Source organism: Cyprinus carpio, chromosome A10 (assembly GCF_018340385.1).
Source record: "Cyprinus carpio isolate SPL01 chromosome A10, ASM1834038v1, whole genome shotgun sequence".
NCBI classification, from domain to species: domain Eukaryota; kingdom Metazoa; phylum Chordata; class Actinopteri; order Cypriniformes; family Cyprinidae; genus Cyprinus; species Cyprinus carpio.
Genome location: NC_056581.1, coordinates 1,326,794 through 1,351,904, shown reverse-complemented (window position 1 = coordinate 1,351,904; position 25,111 = coordinate 1,326,794). Strand labels below are relative to the sequence as shown.

The window sequence follows — 25,111 nt, the reverse complement described above, 5'->3', positions numbered from 1 at the left end:
TCTCAGGGCCTGTCTGCAGCACACACACACACTCTACTATCTGCTGCGACTGCATCGCTCAGCTTTGATATGAGGCTGACCAATGGATTTTAAAGCTGATTCGAAGCAGAACGTTCTGAGGTGAACATGAAGGTCCTCAGAAACATTCCACTGATAGTTTTTCTGGTGTATTTCAGCCTGTGTGAAGGGCTCCAGAGAGGTGAGTCACGGCTTCTGATTGTGTTGTGCAAGCATTAGCCACATGGTGAACTGAGGCAGTCTGTTGATCATTAGGACAACATTATTAATATTATTATTACGGATCTGGCGAATTCCAGTTTCACAGTGTGAATTCATTGCAAATGCTTTGTTTTTAATTAAAAATGGAAATAGAGTTAAAAATGGTAGTGCCATTTAACATTCTGAAATATTTCTAGTTTTGTGACATGTATATTTCTAGATTTGTGACATGTATCAAAGGTCAGATTGTTGATTCCACTGAAGCACAAGATGCTCTTTTGGAACATTCTCAAATCAAGCTGGATAACATGGATCATGAGGTTTTTCTAAAAATGACAACTTCTAAAACTCAAGTGCATTTTCACTCTAGTTCTAATATTGACAACATAATGTGTAATATAAAACATGCTGGGGATGTTGCTTTTTTGCATAGTTCATTATACTTATTTTACAGAATAAAGTTTATTTTGTTTTGTATTTTGCTTAAAAACAAAACAACAAACAAAAAAATAAATAAACAAACAAACAAAAGTTTATTTTGTTTTGTATTTTGCTTAAAAACAAAACAACAAACAAAAAAATTAAATAAACAAACAACAGGAATGTGTGGGGGGGGGAGTGCATGTACAGTTTCTCTCCTCCACCTTCAATACCATGACTTAGGTGCCCTTGAGCAACTGCTCCCCGGGCGCCGCAGTATAAAATGGCTGCCCACTGCTCTGGGTGTGTGTTCACAGTGTGTGTGTGTTCACTGCTCTGTGGTGTGTGCACTTCGGATGGGTTAAATGCAGAGCATGAATTCTGAGTATGGGTCACCATACTTGGCTGAATGTCACGTCACTTTCACTTTCACTTTCAAACAAAAAGTCAGAGTCTGACACATTTGGGCTGTCAAATATTTGAGACATTCAGTTTTGATTTGATTTGATTTTTTATAATATTTCATTTCATTTCATTTTTAAAACTGCAAAGGAGTGGTTTCAATGCACAAAGTAGTTTAGCTATGTGCTAATTAAAAACAACAACAACAACAACAACAACAAAACAAACCAAACCAAATCAAAAAAAAAAAAAAAAAAAAAAAAAAAAAAAAAAAAAAAACAAAGCAATGCAACACAGCACAGCACAACGCAAAACAAAACAAAACAAAACAAAACAAAACAAAACAAAACAAAACAAAACAAAACAAAACAAAACAAAACAAAAACTAACATTTCCATCTCTATTGAAAACATACAGTCCGTTGTCACAATACATGGGTTAAGTTGTCACAATTGAACCTGCTGTTAAACAGTCTATTATTAGGATTTTTAGAAAAGCAGGTGTGAAACAAAGGACATAATTCAGCGAAATGTAAAATGCACATAAACATTAAGACAGCGCTACATAAGATATCTGTTTTATTCATGGCAATAATGGATGAAGTGTCAAAAGTCTGTTGTGAAAGGAGCTGTTTCTGACATGTGCTGCTTTGTAATAATAATAGTATCAATGGTGACACATAATAAATACTTCATGTCATCATAGATTAAAGCAGAGGACGGAAGCATCCAGCATGTTCCTTCCACAATATGCACACCATACCATGCTCAAATGCTAACCTATAATTTTCAAATCAATCAAATTAAAATGTTTATTTATTTATTTTTTCTCATATCGTCTTTGCATCCACAGTGAATAATAATTTATTACAGCTTAGTTTTCTTTACTATTTGAGAAAAACAGTTACATAAAGATCACATTTGTAGAATAATTTACAGTGCTTTACAGTATCAGTCTCAGAATCACTGACAGATGGGTTTTGATTTGTGTCTTTATGATTTAAACTGGAGGTCACGTCAAGCCCGAACTATAATTTGTGACATATGGCTTTTGGAGAACCGAAAAGCTGTGACCCCAGAGCTTTGAGCCTCAGTATCTTCCACTGGAAATGCTTCTGATGATTTTGGGAGCCTGCGTAAGCTTTCACAGAGCTCCAGATGGAGAAGATACACTGTACGCCAACAGTTTCTCCTGAGATAACCTCCTGCAGTTAATAATCTTTAAATAATGTGTGAGGTCGTTAGTACAGTATGTTGGTGTTGGACAGTATGCTAAAATCATTTGTTGTAACAAACACAGCGATAATGATTTATAGAATATGCAAGAGGTTAAGATGGCGAATATTGATTTAGATTGTTTAAGTATGGCGTGATACTTAAGGTAACATCTTAGATACATATTGAAGGCTTGAATATTTGGATAAAGGTATATACCCAGATTTGGATTCTGTATTTAATATAGCCAGAAACACATTGGCGAACATGCAATATACAAGCAAACATATAACAGAAGTAGCCTGGCGTCAAAACATTATCATTTGTGCACACATTTAAATATTTTAGTTGTTGAAGTCAAAGTTTGCATCTAATCAAATTCTGTGATATTTTGGCCCAAATTCATCTGTATCTTGGCAGAAGTAAAGCAGAATGCCAACACTGACACGCTTCCTCCTGAAAACCTCTGAAAGGACAAAGGAAATATGACCCAGGCTACATTAACTGTGTTACATTTGGGAGTGTTGCTACTCCATATCCAGTGTGCATTTTGAAAGCTGGAACAGAACCAGATGAAACTCACTCTCAGTAGGTGATGCCAAAATGGTATGCGATCAGATGGTAAGGTATGAATTTGATATTGACGTACACACTACCTCAATTAAATAAGTAGCATCAGTAGCTGTTCTACACATCATCGGGCTGTCAATGAGCTGTGGAACACACATTTTTGTTGGGCTTTTTCTGTAAATAAATAAATAAATAAAATTCAATATTTTACATACAATGACCTCCAAACATATTTGGCCACTTGAGTCACACTTCAAAATGTCTGAATGTCACTCCATTAGATATCAAAGCGAGTGCCATACACAAACAAATCGATGTTACACCTTTTCCAAATAGTTGGACAAAAGAATACTTGATTTATCGTAAATGAAGTCATTTGGAGAGTGAGTCTGTTACATAAAACTCTGAGCAGCGTCTTAACATGAGCTGTCACTAACAGGTCGGGATGATGATGTGCTTGGAAGCTGTTGCGAGGAACAGGTGATATATCCGTTGATTCACACTCTGGAAATTGGCACGTTGTGTTCCTGCGGAGTGCTAATGCATCCCCGTGAGAAAACACAGCCGACAGCAAACCAGGTTTGCACAGTCATGCTGTAAATTAATGAGGCTCCAGCTTCACCACTATTACTCATCTGCACACAAGACAGAGAAAAGACCTTAAAAAGACAAGAGCTTTGCATTCCCTCATGGAAAAAAAGGTTAAACTAATATATAGTACTCAGCTGGTCTCCCAGAATGCTTTTAGAGGGGTTTTGTCAGCAGGCCAGACCAGCTTCATACTGGTTTTACTGGTTAGCAAGATTCTGAAAGATGATGTAACTGTACCATCTACCCCCCCCCCCCCCCCCCCAAAAAAAAAAAAAAAAACTCCATTGATGAAAATTCAATAAAATATTCAATGACAATCAATGATATTAATATTATTAGCATACACTTAAATATAATGTTAGTGACCTTGAAACGGTTCTGTTATGTGCATATGTTCTTTGCTAAAAATATTATTTAATTGTTTCTCATCATTTGTTATTGAATGTAGTTAGAACAAGTAAAACCAGAATTAAGCAGGTGAACAGTGTTAAACTAAAGCTATTAAACATTGTTTTTGTTAATTGAAATAGCTAAAATAAAATAAAAATAAAATAAAATAAAATAAAATAAAATAAAATAAAATAAAATAAAATAAAATAAAAATAAAATAGATGATTTTTTATTTTTTTTAAAATTAGAGACCATGTATTGGCAACTGACTTGTCTTGAAGTACACAAAACAGCAACAACAACAACAACAACAACAACTAACTAACTAATTAACTTAATAAAACAGCTAAATAGAAATGTTAAATAAGCAAAAAGTGCAAAAGCACTTAACAAACAAACGAACAAATAAATAAATAAATACAAATAGATAAGTTGTTAAATGAAAGCTTAATGGAAATCATATATATATATCATTTAGAAGAGCACATACAATTATTAAACCTTAAAAAGAAACTAAACTTAGCTTAAATAATATAATATAATATAATATAATACTAAAATAACACTGGAGAGCAACAACAACAAAAGTCACTCCATCTATAGTCTTGCTGGTATTATAACAAAACTGAAAATAGCACAAGCATCATACATGTGACATGGGACCTACAGTAATTACATTAGTGAGCACAGTATAGTGCATCCATTTGGTCTAGTTTAGTCTGAATGTGAGAGGAGCTTCCAGTTCTAAAAGGAGAAATTTGGAAAACTTTTTTGGAGTATTCAGGCAGATAAAGCTAGTGCTATTTATCTTGTCACGTTTCCCTTAAAAAAAAAAAAAAAATTATCTTTGAAGAAATATCTTAAACCGTTCAAGTGTGATTGCAAAAAAAATGAAAAAATGAGAACTTCCTGGAATTGGTGGGTCTTGACATAAAAGTGCCAGACTAAACAATTAAACTCCAGTTAAAATATTTATCACGAGACAGACAGACAGGGAGTTCAACAAACTGACCTTGAATTTTATTTAATGCTGTTTTAATGCTGTTCTTAAAAGATCATTATGCAACTTTAAGAGCAAACATTTCAGAACCAAAAAAGTGCAATATTCAGACATACACATCAAGTTTGCTTGAAATGTCAATTGCAAATTAATAGCAAAGGGCTGATCTTGCTGTTATTAAAATTAGACTAAATATCACTCATGAAATATGTATGCACAAACATTGATTCTGTTCCAAAAACCTGAGCTGCCTAGTTGCATAAATAGGCAGCATGAAATAAAACTAGTCTTATAAATGACTACAGCACCCTAGATAGGCTGCAACTCCATGTGGCATACAAATAGCACTATTTATGAAGAGACTTGACTTGTGTGTCTGATGTTAGCACTTTGCTAAGCTAACAGCACAGTACTTCTACACATATACATAGCATGCAAATGTTGATTTTAATATTATGCATCTTTGTAAGTATAAGGCTAATTAATTGATCACATTTATAATCAACTTTGCTCCTAAAAGCCCTATAGAAGGATGTGTTTACTGAAACAGTAATAAGCAATGAAATAATGTATTCTGGGACTGATTTTCTATCTGCTTTAGATTTTATTCAAAATAAGGGGTCTTAGAATTCAGTGAAACCATGCTGCCTGTGATACTATGGTGTTACCGTGATACTGAAGTTTAAAGAATTCCATGTTATCACCATATCACAAATCCCAAAAGACAGTATTATTCTTCAAAAAAATACTGTATTTTCTTACTCAGTATTTTTCTTATTTTCCAGTACAAATGTGTAAACATTCTTAAATGATGATACATTTACTGGAAAAGCAAAATAATAGAGAAATTAAGTCTTGTTTTAATGAATGAATGAATGAATATGCTTTTTTTTTGTCATTCTGCACATGCAACAAGATACATCTATCAAAATTTAGTGAGTTTTACTATGGTACACATACAAAAAATCATGGTTTTATCATGGTACATCCCCCCCCCCCCAAAAAAAAAAAAAAAAAAAAAAGCAGTTATTACTGTGGTAAACATCCAAAACAAACAAAACAACAACAACAAAGCATGTTTTTCTTTTTTTTTTTTTTAATCTTAAAAAACAAGGTATTACCACAATAAGCATGAATATATATATATATACATGATTTTTTCATGGTCGATGTTCCAAAACCAGAAGTTAAAAAAAAAGTTTTTATCTTGGGACACATCCATAAAAAACATGGTATTACCACAATAAACATTAAACATTAATATATATATATATATATATATATATATATATATATATATAAATATATATATATATATATATATATATAAAATAAAAAACATGGTTTTATTATGGTAAACACATCACCAAAAGCATGGAATTAACATGATAAACAATAAACAAACAAACAAAAAAATTGTTTTTATCATAGTAAGAACATCACCAAGAAACATGAAATTAACATGATAAACCATAAAAAAAAAAAAAAAAAAAAAACCTTGGTTTTATCATGGTCCATGTTACCATATGACATTTTTTTTTTTTTTTTTTTGAGTAATGACGTATAAAATCCAGGCTGCCCTCAGACATGGGAGGGATGTGTTTCTTATCAGCTGGATTTATTTATAGGATAACATCAGGCCTGTGCTGGCAGCACTGCATTCAAACAGTTATTTCCATTGGAAACATGTCCTCCCGCCGTGACCCTCAGCTGTCTGCGGTGTGCCGAGCAGCACTCAGAATGTAAAATATTTTCTTGTGTAAGAGAAGTTTCACAACCGTGACAATGTCTGATTTATAATTATTCAGGGTCAAATGCTAAAAAGCATTTCTTGTAAGCCTATCTATATTACATAACACGATTACTGAAAGGTGAATAAAAAATACCTCTTTGTATGCATTAACTTAACATTTTTATTATGATCTGATGATAAAAATATTTTTTTCCTTCTCTATTTCAGCACCCAGGATCACAACACTGCTGGAGACAGTGGACGCTTCTCTGGATCATAATGCTACTTTCATCTGTGAGGTTGATTCATACCCTCAAGCTGACATTACATGGACGCGGAATAACTACCCAATACGGTTTGAACTTTCTACATTAACTTGATTCTTATATGCCATCCATAAAAAAAACCAAAAACAAAACAGCTTCTCCTGTATAGTCAACAAAGTCTCAAACTGCGCTCAGGTTACCAGTGGTTTGTGAAGTATGTTCAACTTCTACTTCTTGAATGCAGGTATTACGATTCCAGGTACTTTATACGAGAAAGTGGCCAAATTCTGATCATTCCCAATGTAAAGGATTCAGACAATGGAGAATACTGTTGCGTTGCTAGCAATGGGATTGGAGAACCGGCCAAGAGCTGTGGCGCTTTACAGCTAAAGATGAGTATGTTTACATATGTGCTCTCATAACTCACATACAGTCATCACAATATTATATCAGAACTACTATGAGCATTGAGAATGTGTTTGCTCATGCAATTTTTCATTTCACAGTGTGCATTCACATGAATTTTCTGTTACATTTTTAACACTTGATTTATTAATGAGCCACGTTTTTGGCAGAAGTGGCTAAGAAGTGTGAATTTGAACTTTATAATAGAATATCCAAATGAAGATACTGTCAGTCACTCTTTAATGAACTTTCATTTATTTATTATTATTATTTTTTTCAGAGCCTCAAATCAAAAGACATCCTACCAACATGACATTGATTGTGGTGTCTAAAGCAGTGTTGCCATGTTTAACGTCAGGATATCCCAAACCCGAAATATCCTGGATTAAAGGAGATGATCTGATAAATGTAAATTGAACGTCTTGACTTATTAATTAACATTCGATTTTCTTTCCAGTGTTTGTTAGTAAGACTGTAATAGGGTTTAAAATAAGGTTCTAAACATCTCAGCCATTTGTGTCTTGTAGGTTAATAGTCGTATATCAGTTTTGGAATCTGGTTCCCTAAAAATCAACAACATCAAGAAAGAGGACGCTGGTCAGTATCGCTGTGTGGCCAGGAACAGTTTTGGAATCGTGTACTCAAAACCAGTCACTATTGAAGTTCAAGGTTTGCCATAAAATAGCATTCATCCTCTTTCAAATATTCTTGTAATTTTCAGCATTTTCTAATGCAATGACATTCTGTCAATTTCAGTGTTACTTAAGTGTCCAAATACTTTTGAGGTCACTTTATGTTTATGGATCAATGACATAATGCTTGCTTATTTATGTAGTTGTTTGATTTCTTTCTTTCTTTCTTTCTTTCTTTCTTTCTTTCTTTCTTTCTTTCTTTAGTTTTGTCTACTAATTTAGTCAACAAAACATAAAAAGAGTACATTTTATTTGATTTTATTTATTAAAATTAATTGGGGGACATAAAGTCTTTATCAAAATGAAATACAATTGAAATATATATAATGACTAGTTTTATGAAATCTGTTATTATCTATAAGACAGAATGGTAATATTTATAAGACAAAAAAAAATACTTTAACTGTCAAATATATATATTAATAAAAAAATTAGTCATTTAAAATATCATGATATTTGACCTTTTTTTTATGACAAGGCGAGATTAGTCCAGTACAATGTCAAGTGGTGCAACTCCCCAAGACTTAATGATCTATCTTTTAATAATTCATGATATTTGAACAAAATACATGAAACATATATTTTAAATGACCCTATTTATTTATTGGCCAATGTTAGTGCACTTTCATAATAGGGTAAAATTGTATTAGCTTTAAGTTGATAGTTTTACCACATCACATTTTTATTACATTCACAATGCAAAACTATGTAAAGCCATGTGTGCACAACGGCTACATTTCTAGTCACCTGATGTGCTTTAAGCTTGATTTTAAAAAGATTTTCCATTTGCTTATTTGTCATTGACTCTCCTGTAGCTCCTGCCAAGATACTGAAAGTTCCCAAGGAGAAGAAAGTTCAGATCGGATCGGAGGTTACGTTGGAGTGTAATGCCACTGGCAACCCAATCCCATCCATAACTTGGCTTGAAAACGGCAATACGGTAAATCCTCTTGCATTCATATTTCTCTCTCTTTCCCATCTTCCTCGGCACCCTTCACCTCTCGACTTCATGCTTGCTTTGGCTCTACGGAGCAAATTACTTGTACTTTCATCTCATCTTACTGGACCAGAGAGCAGAGCTCAGTACATTCATGTTAAATGTCAGACAGCATTTCTCAAATGCGCTGCCAGTACAATGACGTTCTGCAGATGCTTCGGTCTGTGCCACTATTAACAGGATTCAGACTACAATCATTCCAAGTTTAAGCCGTATTGAGATCGAGAAAAGAATTCAAAACACCCCAGTGCTCTTATCATTATTTGGGATCATTTTTTGATGTGGATTTTGGTAGAAAGAAACAGAGTGATCAGCAGTCTTACATGAAGATATTATCTGAAAACAAGCGTGTAAGTCTTTAAACCCAAGAGAGTCAGATTTCTCAGGCTTCTGAACAAGCTGTGCACTCTCTGTTTTCATTTGCATACCAGCAATCATATTTTAATACAATATGTTTTAAGATATAGATATAGACACATAGCTAAGTGGTTGAACCACAGTTAGTACTGAAGAAGAGAATGAACTCTCCGCTTGAGGCAGTTTGAAGTTTAACCATTGGCTGTCCAAATTATGCTGTTTTCTGTAAACCTGACAACACTGTTCACCCTCTTGTGTTTCTTATTCATTTGGTTCTTGCCTTTTGGATTTATTTGCTTTTCTTTTGAAGATATTTTGTTGCAGAATGTAATAGGTTGCACTAGTGTGTGCACTAGATTTGCACATGAGGTGCTTTCATGAATGTGTGAGTGCATTTTGTTCCTTTTGTGTTGTCATACTTCCTATTGCAACAGCAATTATTTATTTTTTTTTTTTTTTTAAACGAGCACACATATGACCTCAGAGCACTTTTTATCAGTATTTAATTCCCTAATTATTTAATTCCTTTTATTAATGTGACATTCATGCACACACACACACACACACACACACACACACACACACACACACATATGTGTATGTGAGAAACATACATTCATTTAAGTGTATTTAAACCATGACAATGTGTTATTAAAATAATTTGTCCATTTAATACCTTTATTGGTATTTGTGGGGCATATTTTTGAAATCTTTTAATTACTTGTCATTTAGCAGAGTTTAGGTACCATCAATCAATGTCCTTTGCCTTTTGAGCTCTTTTTAGCAATAATATCCTGAATAGTTTCTAAAGGCATGTTATACATATAGCATTGCTGTGCTAAACAGTTTGAGCTGTCAACAGTTTCAGCTGATGAAGATGATGAATTTTAATCTCTGATGATATTAGACGCTTGATTAAAACGAGCCGTCTGAGTGTCGTTCTGGCAGGACTCTGGGCTCATTAGTTTTCTTAAGCCTGATGAAGAGCCTTCTAAAATCAGCTGCATGAGCTCTTTGTCAAATATAGAGCCGTGATCGACATTCCTACAGGCTCTCCTGATCGTCTCATAAACTCAACGAATCACATTAGCAGAATAGCAGGAGTCTTAACACATCCAAACGATAAATAGAGGGATTTGTTATAATTGTTGGAATAATCATGTGACTTGCATTTGACCCATCACTTCTAATCTTTTCTGTTCTATTCTGCACATAAACAGTGACTGTCTTGTAATAACTACGCATACATATAGTAGTGCATATAGTGCAATTATAGTGCATATACTGGAATCTCTGTGCTATTAAAGATAATAACATGAAAGTTTTAAAAGGAAGGTAATTGGATAAGCCATATGCCTGCGATAACACATTGAATTTCTATTAATGCAGCAATATTAACTTTTAGTTGTTATATTGCGTCACTGTATTATTTGCCAGAAGTTTGTTTTTGAGGCAACCATTCAAAGGTTTTTTTTTTTTTTATACTAACAAAGGATGCAATTATTTGATCAAAAAAGCAATAATGTGAAACATTTTTATAATTTAAAATAACTTCTTTCTATTTGAATTTATTGTAAAATGTAATTCTTTTCAGTGATTTAAAGCTGCATTTTCAGCATCATTCCTCCAGTCTTCAGTGTCCTATGATCCTTCAGAAATCATTCTGATATGATGATTTAAACATTTGTGATTATATTCAGTGTTGAAAACAGTTGTGCTGCTTCACATTTTTTTGGAAACTGGGATTTCGATGGTTTTCAGGATTCTTTGATGAATAGAAAGTTCAGAAGAACAGCATTTATTTACCTCTGATGTCACTTTTAATCAATTTAATGTGTCATCACTAAATAAAAGCATTTAAAACATCTTACTGACCACAAACTTAAAAGGTTAGACTCCTCTATGATATAGTCTCCTGTGTCTTTTCTGTTGTTCGTATTGTCATTTTATAAAATGCAGAGGCCACACATTACAGTGATTTTCACCATGGTTATAGGATGTGAGGGTGCAGCTGATGTTCGCTTGTTGTCTGTAGATTTCAGGCGCGTCAGTGGAGGAGACGCTGGTGGATGAAGTCATTGTGTCTGTTCTGCGTGCGGTGGTTCATGAACCAGCTCTCTACACCTGTCAGGCTACTAACCAGCACAGCGGAGGAGCCAACACCGTCAAAGCCACAGCTGAAATAACCGTTTCAGGTCAGTTCCAGTACTGCTTCCTACTCCATTCAACAGCCTGTCTACTGCTTTGTCCCTAAAAGTCCCAGCATTTCTCACAAAATATCATAATTACTGATGGTTTTGATACTCAGCTGTAAATAACTAAAATGATAAAAAAGCAAAACAAGAAACAAGGTTGTCATGCTTTTGAGTCTTTTGAACTTGAATTTATATGTCATAATACTATGGGATTCTCTAAAGTACAATGGTGTACATCTCCGTTCAAAAGTTTGGGGTCACAATTTCTGTTTTAAGTATATTTTTGTTCAAACATTGATGCACTTAAGAGACATAAACATAATACCGACCCGAAACTTTTAAACAGTAGTGTACCATTAAAATACAGTTGTAAGTTTTCATTTACAGTGCACCGAGTTACCACTGCAGTGTATTATTGTAAGGCTGAGATGTCACCAGTCATAATGTTTTAGCAAAATCAATTTGAAATGCTTCTGTTAATAAAGGCCCATGAAACAAGTCTTGTAAACACACACCCGCCGTGACCGACTGTTTCTGCCATATGCTTCTCTGGCTGCTTTGTGTAAATATGAAGCGACTGCTCTCTAAGTTTCAGCAGCTGTTTTTCTGCTGCCAGTATTTCTGTTAGCTTCCCTTCTGTTTGCAAAGCTGTTCTTTTGCCTCCTCGAAGCCCCAAAACACATCCCTGCACAAACATGCCCCAAATGCCGTCTTGAGTCACTTTAGCCATGTAGAGAATGTGCACAATACGATTAGGCAATATGGCACTGAATTATTGAAGTAACTGAATCGTATATGTCTGTGTTGATCTTTTTATTACCAAATACTAAAAGTTACATGACTCTCTGGTATACCTGATTCTTTTTCACCATTCTGCAAAGTCAGATATAATGTAGCATAATTGCTGAAATATATTGATTGTTATTTGTTTCTTATGGAAGTGGTCCAAAAAAAAAAAAAAGACATAGAGTCCAAAGGTGCTGTATCAAAGTGGTTTCTTCTGTGAAGTAGCTTCTCGAGTCCTGTCACATTAAAATCAGGAGGGGCCGTTAATCCTCACACCTGCTGTATCTCAGAAAGACCCCCATGTTCTGTGTGTGTCCTCCTCTCTTTCCCACAAACACTGTGTCACAGGAGAATGGTCAGGCCTGCAGGGTGGATGTGTTACTCTCTGACATTAAGCAGATTTTGTTTGTGCTCTTTTCTCTTCTTGGGTCTGTGTCTGGTGGTGGAATCTGGATCCTGTAACTTCCCCATAGAATGGAGGTAAGAATGTATTTTGTGTTTGGTACTTCAACATACAATATGACCTTTTGGACTTTCTAATCTAGTCCAACTGAGAGGGGAAAAAACAATGTCTGGGTTATATTGGACCCTCAAATCAAAATAAATTATATTTGCACACAAAGAAAATGTTTAAATCATTTTTTTTTTTTTTTTTTTTATTTATTTATTTTTTATTTATTTTTATTTTATTTTATTTTATTTTATTTGTATTAAGGCATTATTTGTACGACATTTAAGCACATTACCTCAATTTTTTTCTCACTGTAATACAAATAAATGAATAAATAAATAAAAATGGATCAAAAATATATTTGTTACAAAAAAATATAAATCAAAAAATCGAATCATTTCTGTTCTTTTGAACGCTCTGATTATCAAAAAATAAATAAATGCACACACACACACAGACAGACACACACACACACACACACACACACACACACACACACACACACACACACACACACACATATATATATATATATATATACATATTTATATATATCATGGATCCCACAAAATATTAAGCAGCAACAATGGTTTTCAACATTGATAATAATTAGAAATGTTTCTTGAGCATCAAATCAGCATATTCAAATGATTTCTGAAGGATCATGTGACACTGAAGACTGAAGTAATGATGCTGAAAAATAATCTTCGATCACATGAATCAATTACATTTTAGCAGATATTCACTTAGAAAAACATATACTGTTTTTGAAATTGTTATCATATTTCACAATCTTACTGTTTTTATTGTATGTTTATTCAAATAAATGCAGCCTTGGTGAGCAGAAGAGACTTCTTTCACACTGTAAAAAATAAAAACCTCAATATTTTCGAGTGACTGGTCACATCTAAATTTTTCAATTGGCCAAATCAAATGTATGAAATTCAATTCACACAAATTTAAATTGGCCTATTGAAATATTTAGATGTGATCAGTCAATATAAAATACTGAGGTTTTTATTTTTTAGAGTGTGAAAGAAGTATCTTCTGCTCACCAAGGCTGCATTTATTTGAATAAATATACAATAAAAACAGTAAGATTGTGAAACAGTGAAACATTTAAACTCCAAACTTATGAATGGTACTCTGTACATACATATTTTTACATATAAATAATGTTAATTAATGGGTGTGCTTAACGGTCTTACAATGTGAATAATGCGTAAAACATCTTTTCTTGATGTAAAGTATAATTTCTTGATTTGAGTTGGATTTTGTAATGAAATGTTTTTGTGAGATTCACCACACTAAGATTCAGTGTTGATAGTCAATCATATTACTGGGTCTTGTCTCCCAATATGACATCGTCTTTGGACTGAGAGCTATGAAAATACAAATGATAAGAAACCTGCATAATTTAAAACTAATGAAAAACAGATCTCAAAGTGTATTGCATGACTAAAGCTGACTACTCATGAAGTCAGTCAGAAGTTTGTCAAAAGCATGCGTTTACGCTTGTTTCACTGGAAAGAGCCACTTAAATGGGATCATTATGTCTCTGTTGAGTGAAATGATAAATGCAAGCATACACGTGTGCTGGATAATGCTGTAAAACCAGACATGCCATATGGTCTAAATTACACATGAACTTAAATAAACCAAGCTATTATCTGACAGTTCAGATTTAGCATCTGGATGCAATTACAGCGAAGTTAAACAGAATGAACTAATTGTGAGAACAGCACTTTATTCCTGTCAGTTCTGCTGTGTGTACATGAGTCAGCACGCACTCTTGGGACACAGTCATGTATGGAAGCCTTGAGGGGACATCTTTATATGACTTGAGTCCTAAACAGCCATTCTGTTTAGTAGAAGTCAACGATGAGGGCTAAGTTACTTTTTGACTACTTCCAGATTCATAAACTCAAAATGTCATAAACACAATTTGTGAGAGTAAGCATCAGTGTTATTTCTCAGTATTATGATTTGTTCCTGTACCATTTATACTACATGCGACTGATGCCTCAAATCATTATTATTATTATTATTATTATTATTATTATTATTTTTAATATGGAATACAATTAAATGAGTAAAAAATGTACATTGAAGTAGGGATCTAGGTCCTATTCTGGGGCTAAAATAGTTAAATGTGCTCTTTTCTCTTAAGCATGCTTTTTAAGAGTACTTCCTTCTGAAATGATATTTTAAAAGTGTGAAGTGAATGGAATGTTTTCAGACAGCTAGTTGCATGTTACTTACAATTAAATGAAAATGCATTAGAAAATTTAACTATATTAAATGCAATTATTTGAAATAAAGCGCTTTTTGTACCAACTTCTGTAGGACTTTTTTTTACATGCATTTTACATGTAATTTCATTACTTCTATGTCTGCTGAAATATGGATAAAAGTTTTTTTTTTTTTTTTTTTTTTTTAATAAAACCTGTAAGTGATGTATTTACATATATTTACAATTACACATTTGTAATTGCAGTTTAGTAGATTTAAAATATATAACCTTTAAAAATGTATTAACTATAATATATATTAACTATCGCATTAAAATTATAACAAATCTTTTTACTTGTTACTTAATATGTTAGTCAATACATTAAAATAGGTCTACTTTAAAGCATGACAAAAAATATTAAAACATAATTATTTAAAATGTACTTTAAAGTAAATCTTTTAATCTGATATTATTACAAAGTGCACTTTTTAAAAGTACATTTATGTGTGAAAAGAAACATCACAAATACACTTAAGTGGCCTTTTATTTAAAAGTATTTTTTTTTTTTACAACTACTTTTACACCAGGGTTATTATACAAACAAAACAACAAAATTTCTGAAACTCTTTTTCTGGTATGTTTCTTTAGGGTCTTCATGAAACGTCTGCAACATAGTTTGGTTAAAATTTCTGAAAGGTCGTGTAAAACAACACCCTCTTTACCTCGTTGAAAACAGCTCTGTTCGCAGTGACTAGTTTTGGTGCGTGTCTCTTTAAATGATAATGAGCTACTGCTCACCTCGCCCCTCTCTTCCATGGGGCGTCTACACAAGACACGTGAATTGCACGGAGGTGGTCTTATTCAAATAGCTAGCTATCTACACAGAAACCAGCTGCAGATTGAAACAGCTCGCTGGATGACAACAGATTACAGCATAACAAACTGGCTGAGGGTGACATGCCAGAAACCTAACTAAAAAAAAAAAAAAAAAAAAAAAAAATATACAAAGTGACATTGTCATTCGATGTCCTCTTTAACCAGAACTACAATAGTGTAGCAATGACACTAAAATAACACACTGCAAGTGCACATTAAATACAGTTAAGTGCACTACTTTTTCACAAGGGTACATAAATAAACAACAACCGATCAACCAAATGTCTCATCTTATTTAGACTGTACAAAGGCAGCGCTGGCTACTGCAGTACATACAGAGGCGACGTGTGTCAAAACGTGCTCCGTCGAGATGCACTGGTGTTTTTCAACTACTCTCTACCGAACCCAGAGGATGCGCAGGAGTACCTGGCCCAGAGCGCATGGGGGGAGCTGGACGGGGTGAGCTCATTCTGCAGGCCCGCCGCCAGATCACTGCTCTGTCACGCCACCTTCCAGGACTGCAACCCGTCTGGACTCGGACCAGCACCCAAACCCATCTGCAGGTAATGGAAATGTGCTGATACCGTGCAGAATATACCTTTATACCAGAAAATATACAATAAACAAGAAGAAGCCAAAACAACATATGTGAATCATTCTCAGATTTCCTAACATTGCATCAGAAAAAGCATCTTTACTGAACAAGAAACATCACTGGTGAGCTGTGAGACTTGAACCTGTTAACAAAACGACAACTGCAAGGAAATAATTATTAGAAATTCTGTGTTTTGTGTAATCCATAATCCATTTAAACCTAAAATGAAATAATAATAATAATCATAATAATAATAATAATAATAATAATAATAATAATAATAATAATGAAAATAAATAAATAATTAAATAAATAAATTTAATAAATTAAATAAATCTATGTAGAACTTTTTGCAATGATAAACAAACAAATAAATAAAATAGAAATGTATTTTTATATACTTTAGTTCTTGTAATAGTTGCCACACTGCAGTATTTAAAAGTAAAACTAAATTATTTATTTATTTATTATTATTTTTATTTTTTTAATTATAGCTATTTTTAGTTTTATGCTGAGGCAGAAACAAAATCATTTGTATTATATTGTGTACATACATACATATATATATATATATATATATATATATATATATATATATATATATATATATATATATATATATAATATATATATATATATATATATATATATATATATATATATATATATATATATATATATATATATATATATATATATATATATATATATATATATATATATATAATATTGTGTAAATAAAATAAAAAAAGTGTGAATTTAAAAATAAGAATTGTAATTTAAAATAAAATAAAATAATCAAATATAGTCTATTTTTTAAGTATAGTATGACAAGATTTTCCTCAGGCACAGAAATGGCACCACATACAGAAAAAGACCCATATCACTATTTAGTAAGTAGCAATTTAGTAGATACTTTTATCCAAAGCAAGTCACAGTAGTGGAGCAGCCTGAGGTTTGCTCATCATACTTGAGCAACAATGGTGGTCGACCCAGAAACCAGCAAGTTTTCAAATGCTAGCCCTAAGCTTTAACCACTAAACCACCCATGCTATATATATATACTGTATATACATACTGTATATTATACATACTCTGTGCTGTTGTGTCACAGGGAGCACTGTGTCGCAGTGAAAGAGCTGTACTGTTATAAGGAGTGGCATTCTGCTGAGGAAAGATCTCATCAAGGCTTCCCACACAGCATCGCTCTCCCAGAATGCACCTCTCTTCCCAGCCAACAAGCAGACCCATCATCATGTACAGTGGTTCCTTACGTTGGTAAGAGTGACATGCTATTACATAGATGCACATTTTCCCATTGGGTGCCATTTGGGTCAGTCTTTGTTTAGTTATAAAAATCCTGTGATGTTTTGGAGCTGATTGTCAGTGATGTTCATAAAACATCCGTCCCATGAAAACAAATGGTGTTAGTGGAAAAAAACGCCACGTATGGTTCTTGGCAGGACAATGCTGTAGATTTTTTTTTCTTTGTTTATGTGAAATGCCTCGTGAGGCATGTGAGGATAGCAAATGTAGATGGGCAAGATTAGGTGGTTTATAGCCAAAGCACGTGAGAAAGGATCAGTTGGAGAGGTTGGACAGCTGAGTAAATGTTCCCATCTAAAAGTTTCCATGCCTGTTTGCAAACTGTTGTCTTGCTCATGGAGTGGTAAAATGTAGTGGGAAACAGCAATGAAATGTTAATTCTGTATTGCAGGAGCTTGCCAGTTATGCTTTGTGTATCTTCTAGAAACCTTTGTGACAAAAAAAATAACTAATCTTAATGAGTAGAATGAATAAATCAATGTAAAACACATTTGTGTGTGTGTGTGTGTTATACAGATATCAATAAAGACCAAGTTACAAGTAAGTAAGAATTTGACTTTGTTTTCTTCACGGATTGTGGGGTCTAAAACCAGGAGAAATATCAATTTTTTTTATTTATTTTTTGTATTTACACTCGCATGCGAACTGCTCTGGGAATGAATGAATGAATAATTACTAATTAAATTAGTTTAATAATACTAATTATTATTAATTATTACATTATTTTAAATGAGCAAAAACAGATGCATGTTTACTAACAGACCTTTAAACTCCAGTGCATATTTATGATTATTATTATTAAACTGCAATAATGATCATAAAAGCACACATTTCAGTATATTTGACCATTTACAGTTTATATATTCTTTAGCAACATGTTATAATGACAAAGGAAGATTTTACCAAGGATCTCACAACATGACAGCATCTTCAATTCCCTGTCAGCGATGGAACCAGCAGGTAAATGTTTGTCTGAAAGTCAACATAAAATCAAAATCGACAAATAAATGTTCCTGCTCTTATTTTGTGTGATTGTTCAGGGCATGTTTTTCTGAAGAATGTTTAATTTTCATAATCTTTCATCAAAATAATGTTAATAACTAGTTCTGTCTGCTATTCATAAAGGATGATGTCACTTAGGCTCATACAGTAAGCAGGGAAAGTAATGTTAGCTAGTAGCTAGACAAGGAACTTTTTATGCATTGATTTAGATTATTGTTGTAGATAATATTGCTTGTCAAAGTTGTGTCAATGGTTAATGCAGTCATGCAATAAAGGTTATGGCAATTATAGCAAATAACAATAGATTTGACAAAGATATGCTATTGTCATATGTAAATTTGTTCTTGAGAAGAATTTGACCTCGTACAAACTCAAAACTCAAATGTGTAATTGAAAAGTGTAAATATAATCATCATTGCTAAGATATAGTATTGGACGAAGGGTTAAAATTGAATATTAATGAACAAATATTAATTTTAACCATAACATATCCCTAAACAGTCCAAATGCTGCATGTTAGCATATGCTCAGTGACCTTCAGAAGATATGAATGTCTTTAGAGCAAAACCAATGAAATATGCAAATCCAGAGGTTTCCTTTGAAATTATGTTTTGAATGGAGAAGATTTTGTCTCTTTTCAAAACAGTGTGGAAATGTTTAATGCATGCAGTGGGTTTCAACGTGGCAAAGCTGTACATATCAGGGATAATGGGAATACTGAATTTAGCCACAGAAGTTTGAGTGTCTTTGCTGACCGCTCTCTTTTTTCCCCCACTCAGTATCCCCATCAACATAGACTCTCTGTAGATGTGATTCCTGAGTTGCGAAATGCAGAAAACTACTGTCGTAACCCAGGCGGAGAGAGTGACAGGCCATGGTGCTACACCACAAACCCTTATGTACGCTGGGAGTACTGTCTGGTGCCCAAATGTGGAGAAGGTATATAAATGTATATCTGACTAATAAATAAGACCAATTAGAACAACGCTGAGAAAATTAAAAATTCTTTTTGACTGGAGTAACTAATCCTAGATTGTCAGAAACTGAATTCTGAATTTCTGAAATTTTGGAATTTTCTGAATATTAATTTGGATCAATATTATTTTTCTTTTCTTCAGTTATGAGTGTGAAGACTGCACCCTCGATTACAAAACCGATCCAGTTTTACCCACCTCCTCCTGTGTCTACAGCCTACTCAATGAGCGTTATCATCTTAATCATTTCTGGCTTCGCTGGGGCGGCCTTCTTTACCATACTCATCCTCATGTGCCACAGACGAAAGAAAATGTGGCAAAAGAGGAAAAGGTGAAAAATGGACAAGTCTCATTTAAGTCATAATCATTCAGTACAGTTACCTGCACTGGTAAAAGGTGGATGGCTCAAACCTTTAGAAAGTGGGATCCATGAGGGCTGATGAAGGACAGGGGTGCCTGTAGAGTTTCATTCCAACCATACTCAAACACAGCTGTCTCTAATTATCAAGTGCTCTTGACAGTCTTAATTAGCTGGTTCAGTTGTGTTTGATCAGGGTTGGACTTGAACTTTGCAGAAAGGTAGGCTTTCAGGAACAGGATGCACCAAGATGTACCAAGTAGGGAGTGCATTGGTATCAACATCAGTTGTTGGTCCTGAAACAACATTCCTATTAAATAATCATGGTCCCAATCCCAAATCTGACCCTAGGTAATCTAAATTAATCTAGTACGGGGTGTCCAACCATGCTCCTGGTGGGATACCATCCTGCAGAGTTTAGCTTCAGCACTAATCAAACCTGAAATCAAGGTGTTCAGGATTAGTTGAAAATGAAGGTGTACTGAACCAGGACTGGAACTAAAATTTGCTGGAATGTAGCCCTTTAGAAGCAGGGATGGCTGTCCCATCTCTTGGAGGTACACCGTCATAAAAAGTTTAGCTCCAATCCTGCTCCAACACACTTGTCTGTAATGTCCAAGTAATCCTGGACATCTTGGTTAGTGAAACTCTGCAGGAAGAGTTATGGCAAGATCACACTACAGGACTTTAAGCCTTGACGAGCTCGCCGACAGGTCCAGCTGTGATCAGGGGAAAATCAGCGGATGATCAAGGGTATTTTATGTTTGTTTTTGAAGTTCTCAACGACGCATCAAAGAGGCTCACTGACGCGTCGCTGACGCCTCGCAGATGGCAGACAAATATCTAGCATGCTTAATATTTGGACCGGTCGGCCCTTCATCACGAGGTGGCAGGTGTCGTGATGAGCTACAGCCAATGAGAGAGCAAGGCATGGGTTGAGGTCAGCGGAAGAACAACAGCAGCAGCAACACGGTTTTAAGAAAAATTTGGAATCAAGAAATGGAGCTAATTTTTTTCATCACGCAAACAGCTTGCAGCACTAATTTCTTCCCGATCTTCATTTTAAAATAAACTCCTATTTCACTTGTTGTTTCGTGTCATTCCCATTCATCCCATTTGTCTTGTGTGTTTTCGTGACAAAACATGGTTTGGGGACAGGATAGAGTCATTGGGTGACAGAGTTGTTGTCAGTTTGTTGTAATAGTGTGTCTCCCTGTTGCGGATCATTTACGTTGTGTGTACACCACAACGACTTCAAGAAAGACAATCAAGTCATGTAGTCTAAACAGCAATCTGCTGACATTTAAAGTCCTGTAGTGTGAATTTAGCTTTAAACACCTTTACTTTTGGGAACTCTCACTAAAAGTGTACTTGAAGTTGCTTTGGAAGTTGCATTACTTAAATTATTAGCTAAATCCATCTAAACAAAACATTTGTACATCTATATTCAGTAGGGTGCTAGAGACGCCTACTCTGACCACCCTCCCCTCAGAGCTCTTGTTGGACAGACTTCATCCCAACCCCATGTACCAACGGCTGCCTCTCCTTCTCAACTCCAAGCTCCTCAGTCTCGAATACCCACGCAACAACATTGAATATGTCCGTGACATCGGAGAAGGGGCCTTCGGTAGGGTATTTCAGGCAAGGTGAGAGCTAGCAAATGGTACAACCAAATGTAACACCAGTGGTGCTAATGTCCGTTTATATGGATAGTCCATCACAAAATTTATTTTGTATGGTTTTGTTAGAGTGAACTTTTATAATATGTAAATGATTAAGTGAACCCAGATTTGAGAACAATGACTAAACTCTTGGAAACTCTTTACTGACTCACCAGTTAGACTTGAGACAACATAAAACAACAATGAATCAGCATGCAAAGGCTTGACATATACAGACCAAACAGCCATGTAGTCCTGATATCAGGTATATAGAGACCCCTGGGAAGTACATCAGTGGGTAAAAATAGGATCTTGGATAGGTCTAGTAAACATGTGATGTGTTTCAATATGAAACTTCCCTTTAGACACTTTCGTGTGAGCAAATCCTGCTCAGGAGGTTATTTATAGACGCTCATTAGAAAAGTGTTTACTTCTCCAGGAACACATAGGAGCCTTCAGCACAGGAAGTGCAATCTTAATGGCATTTTAAGCTGGTTTTTGAGTTGCTGCCATTGTGGTTCTGTTTCCAAAGTTTGGCATCACCGTTTAAACTATTTCGAAAGGCTTTATGAACTGTTTGCCAATTTGTGACAGAGTACAGTACATAGAAATGTTGTTTGAGATCAGTGAAGGTAGCCTATTAGCATAGGGTAGCCTGGGGGATTGAACTTCCATGTTTGTATTGCTACAAATTCCTCGGCAGGATTGGCAAATTTTAACTAATGTGCAATGTGATGCAAGCAAACTGTAGCTACTAGTTCCCAATGTCCCTTCTGTCCTTTAGAGCCCCTGGTCTTTTGCCGATGGAGCCATTCACCATGGTGGCAGTGAAAATGTTGAAGGAGGAAGCTTCAGCTGATATGCAGAATGACTTTCAGAGAGAAGCTGCACTCATGGCTGAGTTTGATCACCCCAACATCGTCCGTCTCTTGGGTAATGTATCACAACTGTATGCCTTCAAAGGCTCACACTTTTAGAATGCATCTGCTTGAGGACTTTCCTAAAATGAACCACATCTGCTTCCTATTACATGTATGTCCTTTCCTCAAGGGTACAACAATTGAAAAAGCCTTAAAATAGATTGATTCTCAGTCCCCTCTGCGGCATTCCAGAACCAGATTCAATGCCTCGACCCAGTGTTAGAATAACAGAAGGATATATTTGGTTAGGTATCAACTGTTGGAAGTGTAACTAAGGCTATCGTTTGTGTATCTGTCATGCAGGAGTCTGTGCGGTGGGGAAGCCCATGTGTCTCATGTTTGAATTCATGGCCTATGGGGACTTGAATGAATTCTTGCGACGGCGCTCTCCAACCCAGCAGCCCAGTCTAAGTCGGCATACCTTGACAAGCAGCAGTCTCTTATTGGAACCTGAGCATTACCCACCCCTCAGCTGCTTGGAGCAGCTCTCCATTTCCAAGCAGGTGGCGGCAGGAATGACGTACTTGTCAGAACGCAAGTTTGTGCACCGTGACCTAGCTACCCGCAACTGTTTGGTAGCAGAAAACTTTGTTGTGAAAATTGCAGATTTTGGTCTCTCACGCAATATCTATGCGGCTGATTACTATAAAGCCGGTGAAAATGATGCCATCCCAATTCGCTGGATGCCACCTGAATCTATCTTCTACAACCGCTACACCAGCGAGTCAGATGTGTGGGCTTATGGTGTGGTATTATGGGAAATCTTCTCATATGGCATGCAGCCTTACTACGGCATGGCCCATGAGGAGGTCATCTACTATGTAAGGGATGGAAATGTGCTTGCCTGTCCAGAAAACTGCCCACAGGAGCTGTACAACCTCATGCGTTTGTGTTGGAGCACTCATCCCACTGACCGGCCTAGTTTCGCCAGCATTCACCGCATCTTAGAAAGAATGCATGACCAGATTCTCAAATCTTGAGGATCTCTAAAAATGCAATTCAAAGAACCAAAAAGCTCCATTAGAATTCCAAAGAGCCCTGATGGATCTTGAAGAAGGATAAAACGTTTAAGGTATCCACAAGAGCTGAAGACAACCCAGAGGAGACCTTACAGACTGGCAAACCTTTAAGTGCCCACAAATACTAAAGAACCCAGGGGAACATTGAGGAAGGTTAACTTAGCCTAAAACGACTGAAAAGGCTAACACACCTTAAGAAATACTGATACCTCAAACTCTTTGAAGATGACTGCTCGCATATATTCATATGATCTCAACCGTTTTCTTTCGATGACGCAGATGTACAGCAGATATCAGATGAGTGCTAGTTAAGGTTCGAGGTGATTTGGATAAACAGGATCAGGATTGAAGGTTACATCTAGTACTAAGGTGGATGTAGTTCAGTCACTGCAAGAATCTAGAATGAAATCTCTGCAAGCAGAGATATACAGTATGATTTTTTTTCTACTTTTCTTCACTTTTGTATCTATTTTGAGAGAAATTTTAAAAGTACTATGCATCTAATTATGGTTTAGTTACATTCTTAAAAGAAGTTAATCCAAGCACATGTTATAGTTCTTCAAACTGAATAGCATTGTCATTGTTTGATTTAAATTTAAAACATTTTATCAGAATAGCTTATTCCAAAGTGGCACATCATCACTTTATTAGTTTATGTTGCAACTGAATAGTTTTGTTAATTTCTCAGTAACTGATATTCCAAGATAAGATGTTTCTTTGTGTGTTCTCAGTTATATTAGTAAGTAAAAGTGACTGAAACAATGTATCAGAAAATATTGTAGAGAAGTGTATGCAAAATATATTTTTTAACAATTTCTTCAGATCATGCCTCGTAATTCATGAAGATTTAATTGGTATTAACTAATGTGTATTATCATAAATTGAGACAAAGAGATCTGCTTAAAATCATTTTTCATTTATCTGTTTGATGGTCCCATTAGTCACTACTTATGATTAGTTTTCACATTTCATAACAACAAAACAATAAAACCTATGGAAATGAAATATGGGAATTATGTAGTGACAAAAAATGTTAAATATATCATAACTGGCAACCCTTTTTTTACATTGTAGCACGGCATACACTAAAATCTCTAAACATCCTGGTGCATTCTGGGATGTTTTCTAAACAGTACTTAAAGGGATACTCCACCCCAAAATGAACATTTTGGCATTAATCAATTACCCCCATGTCGATCCAAACCCGTAAAAGCTCCGTTCGTCTTCAAAACACAATTTAAGATATTTTGGATGAAAACAGGAGGCCTGTGACTGTCCCATAGACTGCCAAGTAAATAACAGTGTCAAGGTCCAGAAAAGGTATGAAAGTCATCAACAGAATACCTGTGCATGCTCTTCTGTATCATCCGCGCCACAAGGATGCACTGTTTCTATGTGTATTTAGCTTTGATTTGAAAGAAAACAGTGCATCCTTGTGGCGCGGATGATACAGAAGAGCA

At 34.8% G+C, this 25,111-nt stretch overlaps 1 protein-coding gene across 1 annotated transcript; it reads left to right on the top strand.

Annotated features, from left to right (window-relative positions):
* On the top strand, positions 1-24,865 carry LOC109097485 (muscle, skeletal receptor tyrosine protein kinase-like). Its single transcript, XM_042764674.1, has 17 exons — positions 1-199; positions 6,767-6,893; positions 7,049-7,200; positions 7,490-7,617; positions 7,737-7,878; positions 8,717-8,841; positions 11,291-11,450; positions 12,710-12,716; positions 16,096-16,359; positions 17,506-17,669; positions 18,234-18,257; positions 18,589-18,677; positions 19,499-19,658; positions 19,838-20,024; positions 21,503-21,697; positions 22,497-22,645; positions 22,936-24,865. Exons 1-17 carry the CDS (start codon positions 127-129, stop codon positions 23,610-23,612), a joined length of 2,823 nt encoding a protein of 940 aa, XP_042620608.1. The 5' UTR covers positions 1-126; the 3' UTR covers positions 23,613-24,865.
* Positions 24,866-25,111: the final 246 nt, after the last annotated feature.

Coding starts and splice junctions, on each gene's coding strand:
- LOC109097485 (XM_042764674.1), top strand. CDS start 127: ATGAAGGTCCTCAGAAACATTCCACTGATAGTTTTTCTGGTGTATTTC. Junction 7,879..8,716: donor AGTCACTATTGAAGTTCAAG/GTTTGCCATAAA, acceptor ACTCTCCTGTAG/CTCCTGCCAAGATACTGAAA. Junction 19,659..19,837: donor GGTGCCCAAATGTGGAGAAG/GTATATAAATGT, acceptor TCTTTTCTTCAG/TTATGAGTGTGAAGACTGCA.